At 34.6% G+C, this 13,702-nt stretch overlaps 1 protein-coding gene across 5 annotated transcripts in view; it reads left to right on the top strand.

The window, feature by feature from the left end:
• Cdh12 (cadherin 12) overlaps positions 1-11,192 on the top strand; it is a 988,903-nt gene extending 977,711 nt beyond the window's left edge. For all 5 annotated transcript variants that reach the window (XM_052743072.1, XM_052743068.1, XM_052743069.1 and 2 more), the window contains one exon: positions 811-11,192. In XM_052743072.1, the coding sequence (XP_052599032.1) occupies positions 811-1,310 (500 nt within the window). In that variant the 3' untranslated portion in view covers positions 1,311-11,192. The remainder of the gene's footprint in view (positions 1-810) is intronic.
• Positions 11,193-13,702: the final 2,510 nt, after the last annotated feature.

The following is a 13,702-nucleotide window of genomic DNA, read 5'->3' as shown; positions in this document are numbered from 1 at the left end:
TGTTGCCCAAACCTGTACATTTATTACATTATGTCTATCTGTGCCTGCTGATGTTTTAAATAATAAACACCATCAACTTAATGGCAAACATTCAGTCTTTAGAAATAAAAGGATACGGTAATAATTGATGTGAGTAGGTACATCAAAGTATATTCTCAAGAAGTCAGATTGAATACCATATAGCTTCTCTATAATATTATTAAGCATTCCACTACTCAGAACTGAAACAATAAGAGGTATTAATTTCCAAAATTTATTGTTTTGTTTTCTTTCCTCTTTCCTTCCTCTTACTCCATCTCTCTCTCTAATTCCCTTTCTTTCTTATATAGTGTGTTTAATATTGATTCTTCACCAATTTTGAGTATTTCACTGAAATATTTTTAAGTAACAATATTGTAGTTGGTGATTTATCCATCACTAATATTTACATGATCCTTTATAGTTCATTATCTATCTATGTATATCACCTCTTTCAAATATCTATACAGTTAGAAGGGACATTTTCTCTTCTTACCATTTTATTGGTCTAATATTTTCTTTGAGTCCAAAATACTAAAATACAGATAGAAAAAATATTTGATATTATTAATGACTTTTCTGTGATTTCCTGATAGTTAGCATTTCAATGTGAATTTGGCGTTAGAAAATTCATAAGCATATGCATAACCTTATTGGCTATAGTATTATACCTATGAATATATTATGAGGTCAGTAAAGAAATGCAGCTCTCCTGTTCCATGTTAGCATTTATAGAGATAAAATGATGTAGGTGCTTCCATTTAACAGGTTGTTATTTTTGTGTTCTTCTAGCTATAGTTGTGCTGTATGTGGCATTGAGAAGGCAGAGGAAGAAAGACACCTTGATGACGTCTAAGGAAGACATCAGAGACAATGTCATCCATTACGATGATGAAGGAGGTGGGGAGGAAGACACCCAGGCTTTTGACATTGGGGCTCTGAGAAATCCTAAAGTGATCGAAGAGAACAAAACTCGCAGGGATATAAAACCAGACTCCCTCTGTTTACCTCGTCAGAGACCACACGTGGAAGATAACACAGACATAAGGGATTTTATTCACCAAAGGCTACAGGAAAATGATGCCGACCCAGCTGCCCCACCATACGATTCCTTGGCCACTTACGCATATGAGGGCAATGGGTCAGTGGCAGAGTCACTCAGCTCCATAGACTCTCTCACCACGGAAGCCGACCAGGACTATGATTATCTCACAGACTGGGGGCCCCGCTTTAAAGTCTTGGCAGATATGTTTGGAGAAGAAGAGAGTCACAATCCTGATAATGTCACCTAGGGGAGAAGAAAAGGTTGATGATACACATGTAGAGAAGAAAAAATTAACAAAAGTAACAGAAATAACACACACACACACACACACACAGACATACACACACACACACACACACACACACACACACACACACACACACACACACACATACACACACAGGCACACATGCACACACGAGGCTCCCGGGTTCTACAAGACGAGATTCCTTTCATTTTCCAGTTTCTAGCCATTTGTTCTATTTATCATATTGTCATTTTGGGTTATTCTGCTGACACAAGATAAATCCTGTAATATGTACTTGCTTTGTTTTGTTCTGTTATTTCAGGAACACACTGAGCCAAGCTCAGGCCTATTAAATACAGTTCACTGACATGACAACCGAGAATGAAGATCGCTCTGTGGCATCACGGTGGAAGAGTGTGAGATTTTTCTTAATTCCACTAAAGTGCCTATTGAAACTCTTATCATTTAAAGTGGTGTACACAACACTCTGCTGTGATGGCTTGGCAGGATTCCGAGATAAAGAGGAACGAAGCAGACAGTGTCTCTGTGTCAAGGAGCAATTGTGACCCGCTGACTCTTATTCCTCTCAAGAACAAAGAATAATACTTCCCAAACTCCATCTTTTTAGAAGAGAAGCTTTTTCTTTTGTGAATTGTAAACCGAAAAGTATTTGTTTTTCCTAGTCTTTCAGAAACTGGAATAAATGAGACATTATGAAATTCAATATGTAAGTCCTGAATTCTAAAAGCAATGCTTAAATCATAATTTAGTTCATGTAAAAAATGTTAATTAAGCTGTTTGCTTTTCCAAAAACTAAAATTATATACGGGAAATAAAAAGGATCCCTCTTTATAAAGAGACACATCAGGGCTCAAATTCCAGCTTCAAATAAACATTGGTTTGTTTAATTCTATGCCGGTATGTGGAAACTGGTTTTAAAAAGTCAACAAATCATTTAAGCTTTCCGTCAAAGAAAAAGTTTCACATGTGTTTCTACTGAAATTTCTGAAAGGAAAATATACAACTAATTTAAACATGAGAAAAACTCAACATTCAGATTCTTAGCGTTTCTGTCAGTGATACTTTGATGAATGATGCAAACGAAATACATATCAAATAGTGTGATTTATAACAAGTATGAACATTTATTCTGTACTACTGAACAAATAAAGTCAGGGACTTCAGAAAATAAAACCAATGACTAAATCCCAAAGGGAGCAAAATGGATACCAGGCAGCTGATTCACTTGTTCTAGTGAAGCTGATTTTTAACTTTGTCAACTCAGTTATTATTGGCTCAGAATCACCTCTTCACTATCTCATTTACCAAAATACTAATGGAAATTACTCATCCTTATTCTTTGTATAGAACTTTTCCAGTTTGTGCAAATGTCTGAGAAATGGTAGAATTTATGACTACATTAGTGAGCATGGCTCCAATCAATTCAACATGGGTTATATATTATTCAGAAATTCACAAGATACGACAAGTGCAAACTGACCATAAAGTAACAACTATTCTTAACAATGGTATTTGTAACAACTAACTTCTACCTATAACATATGTAGGGAAAAATTAAAGTTACTTCAAGAGCCATGTATAAGATATGGCTAGTATCTAATTTTGTTTTAAAATACCAGTGAACATAATTATCATTTGTGGGGATATGAAGATGAAAGTTCACACTGTGGAATCTTAGAAATTAAATAATGGACAAATTAATTTCAGTATATTCTCTAATTCATATTTTTAATTTTTCATGGTGTAGGGATATGCCCATTTGTTTCTCTGTTTACCACATCTTTAGACTCACTTTATTCCTTTTGCAATGGGATTTAATTTTTTTCAGTCAGCATACTATGTAATAAATAAATATTTTCAGTATTTCACAATTGAGAAAACTAACTGTCTTATAGGTCTTATAATTACATTACCACACTAGAGAAGAAAAAACTAATGTAACTTACTTCTTATTTCTCTATGTATGGAGATTGTCTTCTTGAAGAAGGTTAATATGCAAGACCACATCCTATTAATACATGATTCTTATTAAAGCTTATTGCATTTAGTATTTTCATAGAAAATATAACTGCCTTTTCATAAATTTGCTGAGCAGAAGCCATGATGACATGAAGATCTGAGAGACAGATTGTTTTAAACCACATGACTAAGAAGATATGAAAACATGCCATATGTAGCTCTTGGTTTTCATCACACATGAAGCTCCAAACATCTTTGTCATTTCCTGCATTACTTCATTAGCTTTCTAGGCTGATCCTAACAAGTTATCACAAAGAAAGTGTCTTTAAACAATAAAGTTTATTTTTTCAGATCTGACAGAAGATTTCCTCTCAGCATCTTCTCCTGTTCTTGGAGTAATCCTTTTCTCTTTTCTTTTCTTTTCTTTTCTTTCTTCTCTTCTCTTTTCCTTTCTTTCCACTGTGGTCTGATCTTTGTGCTTGTTTTTTTTTTCTCTTTTAATAAGGGCAACTTTCTTATTAGAACAGCAGCATCTACCCACAGGACCTCTTTTTACCTTGTTAACCTTCTTAAAGGCCTTATCATCATCTTATCACAGTCTAAGGAATTTGGGTTGATACTTCAGTATATGGATCCATCCAATCGCAATCTGAAGTTATTAACAATAATTACTTTCTAAATAGCATTCAATTTACAACAACCAGTGGATGGAACATAAAAATCAGCTTAGAATTAATGATCAAAGTAATATATGATGAGGAAAAGAGATCCCTTGGTGCTTACAATTAGAGGGATTACGCTATCTTTTAGATTAATGAAAGTACTAAGCCTAATATTTCAATATCTGTAATACCTTGGGATGTTTTTTATTCATGCAAATAGGTTTTGACTTTCATTCAAGCATTAAGCAATATAAAATGTTAAAATTTTATATGAATGGTTTTAGCTATAAACAATTAAAACACAATTTTGTTATTGGCTTGCATGTCTACCTTTATAGATTTACATATGTACATATATAAAACGTATGTGTTGCCTTCAGTGCTATTCAAAGATGTGTACAATCAACATATAAAAGTGAAGCAGTGTTATTGATGTAATAGAAACCAATCTGCGTGCTTTGAACCATATTCACTCTATAGACTCAAAATGTTCTATGGATCAAATTCCTTGGCCTCCAGTGTTTTATTCTTTTTAGTAAAACTAATTTGCTATATTTAGTGTCATGTACAATTAATCTGAAGTTTTCTTATCCTTAAATTATAGTAATGACTGTATGAAACATAGCCAATAATTTACCTACAGACTAAGATAATTTGAAGACTCATGGATATTTGAAACCATTTACATGAAAATAATTTGGATCATATAGGGACTTGACTGATCAGTCATCAAAATTCATTAGTTCTAATTCAGAGAACCATACAATTATTCTTTATGGATATATATGAAAACTATTCAGTGAAATCAAAATGTAGAAGAATGTACAAGAGGAGAGAAAAATATCATATCCTAATGATAACCCAGATATTGAGGAAGGGATATTCTCTTTCCTTAAAAATCATGCAAAAATGTCAGTACCATTAGGAAATCTGAGGTTGTTATGTGATACCATGATAGAGTAGGAGATTTACACAAGCCCTGGGTTCCACTCTAAGAACCACAAATGCAGTGAAAAAAGAAAAATGATAACAACATCAATAATCATAACTTAAAAACAAATGTAAATATGAAAACATTGTATTTTAGTGGATCCCTGATTAAGTGCATTCCTAAAAACGGTGGTGGTTTAACTTAGTGTTATGTTACTAGTCAAAAGACTGATTATGAAAGAGGATTGGCTTACATAAGGTCCTTTGCTTAATAACTTTCCCGTTGTCCTCTAAAAAAGTGGTAGTTTGGTTAGCTCTCTAAAACTTATTTGGATCCATTATTTCCTTGTGTTAAAAAGTGGTTTGGGGGGAGGAGAAATTGCTCAATATAAAGAGAACTTGCTGCTCTTCAGGAGGACCTGGGTTCAGTTCCCAGCAGTGTCTTGGGATGCTACATGACTGTCAACTAACTTCCTTACCCAGAAAATTTGATACTCACTTCTGGAATTAAATATACCTGCATACACACATGCAGTTACCTGTAAAGGAATACACGCATATGCACATGATTAAAATAAAACACATTTATTTGGAAAGGCTATTTTGTCTCATATTCTATCATCAGCTCACTAGGTGAAACAGAAGGATGCATGTACCCATTCTAGATCAAATAAGATACGGTGTTTTGTATGAGGCTATTCATCATTTTCCTTATCTCAGTGTTAAGAACTTTCACTTTAAGTCTCTATACATACGTTGTCATTCTCATGACTAAATATTTTCTGCTCCTTTTAGTATGGCGCTTTGGAACCTGTGGTTCTGTTAAATTTCCCTTTGGTCACTCTGGTGGAATCTTAATGTTTACTTTGTTGTAATTTTAATACTTGGTTTTTGTATATTCTTTGTTTAATAGTAAATTGTACTATCTTTTGAATTTTACTTTCCACTACATGTTTTATCCTATTTTGTGATGTTCATCTCATTTATTTCTACTAGTTGTAACCATCGTATTCACAGGGATTTTCTGTTTAATTACCAGGGTATTTGTTATGGTTCTGATTTTGCTTTTTCCATTTTACAGCTAATAATGTGTAAGTTTTATCTTGAGTTTCTTATTATTTTAATTATAGCTGTTTAAAAATTACATATTCATTTTTCTCCCTAAGTTGGATGCAAAGTCACAGTGTAGGGGAGGAAATCTTATTATCTTAGGCATTCTTTTAAACATACTCCCTTCAGCCTCTCTCATTCCTCATTTCAATTTTCTCTTTACTTGAAATAAGATTCTGACATATTTTAAGTCATGTGACAAGATCCGCTTTTGGACCAGAGGCTTCACTGTTCTCCAATAGGAAAACCCACTACTGAGTTCCACCCACAATCTCATCACTGAACCATTAACCTTCAACTCATATACCCCAAATGCTGACTGCTACATGGACTATGTGACATCTGGTTTGGTGTAGACATAAAAACATCAATAAAGATACATCCATCTACATTTATTATGAAAACAGTATAAAGAAACGATTTACAAAAAAAATTCCCTTATCGTGCAAATAGTTATCATTGTAATATTTTTCAGTATAGAAGGACACACAAATATAAACAAAATCTGTAAAATATATTCTGACAAGTTTATCCGTTATATCCACTGTAACAAACAAACACATCAAACAAATTTTTCCTGTTCATTTATGTATACATAATACATATACAAATGAATGTGTGTAAATGATTTTTCTAATTAGTATTATGAAATGCCACTGAATTTCTTCACTGAATTTCTCATAATTTCTAGTGATGCGTATTTTTCAGCAATCAATCTAATTGGCAAATTTATTAAAAGTTTTTTTTTACCTAGGCATTTAATTTATTCATATTTGTGTAGTTTTATGAAAATTGAAGAAATATGATGCAAGCAAACCCAAACAACTTGAGTAAGACTGAGAAATAATAAATAAGGGATTAAAACCCTTTGATTGTGAAGACCTGAATAAATCTAATGTCAATATCCATTATGGGACTCTTCCCATGATTATCCTCCAACTTTCAGGCTAGTGTTTATTATATTGTTCTTACAAATGAAGTTAACAATGGTCCCTCGCAATTCAGGGTCATATTATAGTTCATCATTAAACTTCTTTACTAAGAAAAATAACCCACACGTCACTGGTTCTGTTGTTGATATCTTACACAGTATTCAAAGTGTGGAGTACATAGTACAGGAAAAAATGTATTTCTGTATTACTGACAGTCTGTATATTAGAAAGAATATCACAAAGCATCTTTTCATTCATCAGTACCAACAACCTAACTCTGGGTTTAACTTTGCAAACAATCCTAACTCACTTATTTTTATTTCCTATTTCCAGCCTCCCATAAGTCCAGATTTATCACAGCCCTCACCTTCCCTTTATCTGCAATTTCTAAAATCAATTTTCCTATCTTGTATTTTCCCCAGTTGGTCATCACTAATGAAAGCATCAGTCATGGCTGAAAAACAGCATATATTATTACCAAAGTGATCTAAGAGAATAATTACTCTTCCTTAGCTGCTACCTCCATTTATTGAAGTGATACTCATTGTGGGATACAATGCCTAAATGATTCTAAATGTGAAATGGTTACAGTACCTTGATAAGACGAATGTGGCTAGATCTGTTTTGTGCATGAGTAAATACAGCTTTGTCTTATTAGGTAGTCCGGACAGTAAGACATAATTATCAAGTGGCAGAGTTGGAATTCTAGCAGAGTTCTGAAGGGCACACTGCACACTCCCACCTCATTCATTCATAACTGCCATACAAACTGAAGTCCATTTCTTTTGAAGTTCACTAGTAACTCCATAATTGAAAACCTCAGTGATCCTTGCTTTCATCTGCCTGCGATTCATATTGAGTTCGGCACAAGATCACCTCTCATCTTCCAACTCCTGCTTCCATTTCCAGGTTCACTTGCTTTTTTTCTTCCATCTCTGAGACTTCTGTACCTACACATCACCAATATAAACCCCACATTAGAGTTGTCATTATGTTTTTATTTCTTTATCATCAACATTTATTAATCTCTATTGTAATAAATTTCCCCAAAATCTTAATCAATGCTATTGAGAAAAAAATCTTTTTCTATTTTTAATGAAAATAAGTTTTTCTCATATAATATATTTTGATAAAGGTTTTCCCTCCATCGACTCCTCCTAGTTTCTCCATATCTCCCATCCCATCCAAGTTAACTTCATTTCAGTCTCTCATTAGAAAATAACAGGCTGCCAGGTGGTGGTGGCACACGCCTTTAATCCCAGCACTCGGGAAGCAGAGGCAGGCAGATCTCTGTGAGTTCGAGGCCAGCCTGGGCTACAGAGCGAGATCCAGGAAAGCTGCAGAGCTACACAGAGAAACCAAAAAAAACCAAAAAACAAAAAACAAAAAAAACCCAAAAAAACCAGGCTGTTAATGGATAATAAGAAAACAAGACAAAATATGATAAAACAATACCTAACACATCAGAGTTGGATAAGACCAAAAAAAAAAAAAAAAAAAAAAAACACATAAGGAAAAGTGCCCAAGAGAGGAGATAAGAATCAGAGACCCTCTAGTTTGCACACTCAATAACCCCATAAAAAACAGTAAGCAATTATATATAATCAGAGAAGCTGGTGCAGACCCAGGCAAGCCCTGTGCATGTTGCCTTAGCCTCTGTGAGATCATGTGAGCCTTGACCATGTAGATTTAGAGGACCTTGTTTTCTTGGTATCCTTTATCCCCCTGGCTCTTGCACTCTTTCTATACCCTCTTCCACAGGATTCTGTGAATCTTGATGAAAGGGATTTGATGAAGACTTCACATTCAGGGCTGAGTGTTCCAAGGTTTCTCATGCTCAGCATAATGTCTGGCTGTGGGTCCCTACATTTGCTCCCATTTGATGCAGGAGGAAGCTTCTCTGTTGATTGATGGAGAAGATAGTAGAATGTCATTAGGAGTCATTTTATTACAACATTTTTAAGAAAGTAGTATTTGGTTTTACCCTAGGTCTCTGGCCTGTGTAGTCTCTAGTTTGTGGTCTCCACAGCAGTATTGGGCCTTAAGTCTAATCAGACATTGACTGGTTACTTTCAAAAGTTTTGTGCACCATTGCCCTGGCATATTTTGCATGGAGAACAACATTGTAGACCAAAAGTATTCTGTCTGAGAGAATGTTTATATTTCTCTTTTGGTTGTCTGTGGAGGACCTTCCTGTACCAAGAAACCAGAATGTAGAAGTGAAGGCACTGTGTAGGCACTGGCTTGACTTCCTCCATGTTCAATGAGTTGTGTTGGTTTATTCTCCAGTAATGGGGCCTACAGGTCAGTTTGTAGAGAGCCATGTATATAGTCTTGTCAATAGTCTGCATTGTTTAGAGATTTCCATGGGACTCTTTTGGCCAAAAACTCAATTAAATGCAACCCATTTCTGGTAACAAAAGCTTCATTTGGTGACAAGGGATGGCCAGTTGGAACTCTATTTCCTCCATCATTTGGAGATTCCATTTGGAATGCCTTCATACATGTATGTATTTAAGGAAGCGTCTATTGCATCAGATTTCAATCCCTCAAATGGCCCTTAATTTAGCTGTCCCTTTATTTCCTCCCTCATCTGCTGCTTGTAGTCAGATAGTTTCTCCAGCCCAGTCCAGCCCCGTAGTCTTCCAGCTGCTTATAAAATAGTCACACAGAGGTTTAATATTATTTACAAACTGTGGAATCTATGGCAGGCTTCTCACTACCTAGCAATTATATCTTAAATTAACCCATTTCTATTAATCTATGTTTTGCCACATTCTTTGGCTTTACCTGTGTCCCATTACGTGACACTCCTTGGGCGGCTGGCTTGGTCTCTCAAGAATCCGCCTTTTTCTTTCCTGTCTCTCTCCTTTCCTGCCTGCCTCTAAGCTGCCTTGCCATAGGCCAAAGCAAATTATTTATTAACCAATGGGGACAACCTATATTCATAGCATACAGAAAGATACCCTCCCCAGCAGCCTCTCCTCACTCCCTCCCTACTTGATCTTCCTGCTCCATCCCCCACATCCATCCCTAGCTATCTGTTCTTTTACCCTTTCCTAGGAAGATCCACCTGTCTGCCCTTAGTCCCTTACTCTATGCCTAACTTCTGTGGTTATATGAATTATAGCTTGGTTATCATTGATTTAAAAGCTAATGCCCACATGTAAGTGAATACATACCATATTTGTTTTCCTGAGTCTGGGCAACCTCTCAAAGGATGATTTTTTTTTTCATACATTTACTTGCAATTTTACTTTTTAATGGCTAGTTCTTAAATTCATAAGTACATTTATTTTTATGTAAGCTAATTACACCACAAGAAATATGTGAAAATATATTTATATAAGATGCATTGCTTGATTTCAAATTCATTTCATTTAGTTCTCTCTGATCCTCTTTCAAATTTAGCATTTCTGTTTTTGTTTGTGCTCTGAACTGCTTCCTCCAATCCCCTTCACTGCCTTTTTGTTCTTCCCCCTTCTCTTCCTTCCTCCTCTTCCTCCAATTCATTCTCTTTTTTACTTTCTTCAGTTCCTTCCTCTTCCTCCTCCCCATCATCAACAATCCTCCTTTTTCATCTTCCTTCTGCACATACTCCTTGTTAAACTATTATACTTCCACTAAGTTGTTCAGAATTACTATTTTGAGTATTGTTGTTGACTGTCTTACTGCAATGTTGTCTATTCCTCAAATAATTTTATTACCAATGTGATACAGAAGATACCTATATATAGACCTCAAACTCCCAAGTGATGTATTATGTCATGACACATTTTGTAATTACTGAACTAGCATAACATGAATGCATTTGAACTAAATTCATGATTATTTTGATTATCTTATTTTTACCTAATGTGCCTTTACTCTTCCAAGATCCCATCCAAAATAGGTACACATGCAGCTCACTCAGATTTCCTCAGCTCATTCAGATTTCCTCAGCTTTCTCAAGGATGTCATCATTTCTTCGCTCTTTTGTTTTTATATTCTTGACAGACTTGTAAAACAGATTAGCTCTTTTGTTGCATGTCCTTCACATTGTGTTTCTGTGAATTTTTTCTCATGATTTTTTCTGACAATACCTGCATTGGAAAGAAAATCAGAGATAAGGTGCCATACACACTTAATCAAATCAGAGGTACCTTAGCCAAATGACTTGTCACCTTGACCTCTGCCTGAAAAATATTGACAAATGTGTTACTGTAAGTTAAATATTTCCCCCAAATTTACTGCAGTATTTGAAATAAAATCTTTCTCTACTGTCCATACTCATGAAGTACAGAGTGATTTTTCTTATCTTAAGGGAAGATAATCTGCAAAACACACTGGGATTATCTGTGAGAGAGGTATCTATTCTGCATTAATGTTTGATTATTTATTTATGCGGCTGTGGACTCATACATTTGGATTATAATACAATTTTACACTGTGTGTGTGTTTGTGTGCATGTTTGCACACGTATGTTTGCTTATATACCTTTGTGCAAATACAGAGACTAGAAGTCATCTCTGCGTATCTCCCTTCACTGTGCTCAATCTCATGTTTTGTGATGTTAGTTAACCTGAATTCATCAACTTCCACAGGCTGGCTAACACTGATCTCCAGGAATTGGATTGTACCCATCTTCACTGTGCTGGGATTACAAGGATATTACCGGGCAAGCACCTTGCCCACTGAGCCACCTCTCCAGTCTCTAAGTTTTCTTTATTCATAAAGCTATTTTTTTGAGTTTTAATGGAACTTCATACAACCTTACTACAATTTGAGAGGTTTGGTTTTTAATGTATTTTTAATTATATCTTGTACTCTGCTACTGTGTTCTCTGCTCTCACCCATATTTTTTTCTGCAGTTATTGTATTCTGTCATTGTCCCAAAAGCCTATATTTCTTCTTGTTGGCAACAAATATCTGAATATTTAAGTGTTCCTCTTGGTGTTGGGGTGTTTTGGTACCTCTCTGATGACAGACAATATATTAATATTTATGTATATCTCTGTGGCTTACATGACTTTTCACTCCAATACACAGAAACTTAGCTTCTACCATCTCCTATTGAATTAGGTAATTGTTCAGTTCCAGGCTATAGATACATATTTAGGAATTGTTAAACTATAGCCTTATGCAAAGTGAATATATCAGTGTTTTGGCTAGTCACAGACTGTGCTCATCCCAGTGTTACTTGCTGTAACTATCTTACTGATGTGATTTCATCAATTTATTTTAACACTGAGATTACTTTGGTCATTATTTATTCAATGCTCTCTTAAGGACATTTTAGTTTCTGTGTAATAAGGCTACTGCTCATATTGAGAGATTTCAGAAATCTCAACAAATGTATAGTATTGTTAAACCAAAAATACATTTCCAGCAATATAATTTTACTTGTTCAAAAAGTCTCCTGCACTTTCCCACACTGTAGCACCTTCCCTGAACTGGAAAACATGGATTTATTTGCTATCTTCATATTTTCTCTTCTATGATATCATAAAACAGAATGATAGAGTGTGGAGTTTTTAGAGGTGGCTCTTCCACTGAGCAATATGAATTTCAGACTCATACATGATTTCATGAGTGTGATAATACATTAAGTTTTATGGAATTACATTTCATTGTGTGGATTTTTCATAGTTTATCCCTTGAATGAATGGTGTGTTGGTTGCTTCAAGATTTTGTTTATTATGAGTAATAAAACATCTATCATTGTTCATGCACAGGTCTTTGTGTCAGCATGCTTTTAAATCATGAAGGCAAATACTGAGGAGCCCGATGGCAGGATATTTACAACACAAAGAAGTCACTGCCAAAATGTCTGAAAGAGCAACTGTGCAATGTTTTACTTCCCCACTATCGAGAGTTGTCTTAACAGTACTGATATTGCCAGCTTGCTTTTTGATTGCGCTGCTCTCATAGGAATTGAACAGTATGTTGCTTATGTTTAATATTTTATTTCTTATGACTAATAATGTTCAGAACACTTTTATATGATCATATACCTTAGCATTTTATATCTGCTTTTTTTAGATATCTATCTCTTCTGTCTATATGTATTAATCATTTTATTTTTATTTCTTTACTTATTCTTTATTTTTAAAGGTTGTGTGTTTTAGTGAAAGTCCTTGATTAGATACAGGTTTAGAATAAACTTCTACCAGTTTATAGCTTTTTTACTTGCTAAAAAGATACTTTTCATTTTCATTTTAATAAAACAAAATATTTATCTTTTATTGTCATACTTCTTGATTCTTAGATCAAATCCACTATCAATTAATAAGTTTGCCTTCTAAGCATTTCTTTTTGTTTTCATTTTTATACATGTGTCTCTGCATATATGTAAGTCCACTAACACACCAGGTTGGTAGACATCAGATGATGGTATCAGATCATCAATAGTTACAGGTACATGTGTTTGTGAGCCACCTGATGTTGGTGCTGGAAACCAAACTTGGCTTCTCCACAGGAATATCAAATACTCTTAATAGCTAATTCATCTAAACAGCCCCATAATTTTTTATTTTAATTTTTGCTTTTGATGTTTTTCCATTAAATTTATTTTAGGTATGGGTATGTGGTGATTGGTTGGGAGTCATGCACATTTCCATCTGCTAGTTAAAACACATTTATTTTTCTAATAAATCATTTGAAATTTACTCTTGAACACTTTACTGGAGGAATAGCTGGCAGTATTCACATGGATTTCTTTCTGCCCACTTTTCAAGTCCATTGATGTCTATGTTTATTCCTTTGCCCTTCAATGTCTCACAAGTTATTCAGTTTTGAG

The sequence above is a fragment of the Peromyscus californicus genome, unplaced genomic scaffold (assembly GCF_007827085.1).
Source record: "Peromyscus californicus insignis strain IS unplaced genomic scaffold, ASM782708v3 Scaffold_18__1_contigs__length_77618521, whole genome shotgun sequence".
In the NCBI taxonomy this organism is placed as follows: Eukaryota; Metazoa; Chordata; class Mammalia; order Rodentia; family Cricetidae; genus Peromyscus; species Peromyscus californicus.
Note: the sequence above shows the minus strand (reverse complement) of the source record. Positions and strands in the feature narration are given on the sequence as shown.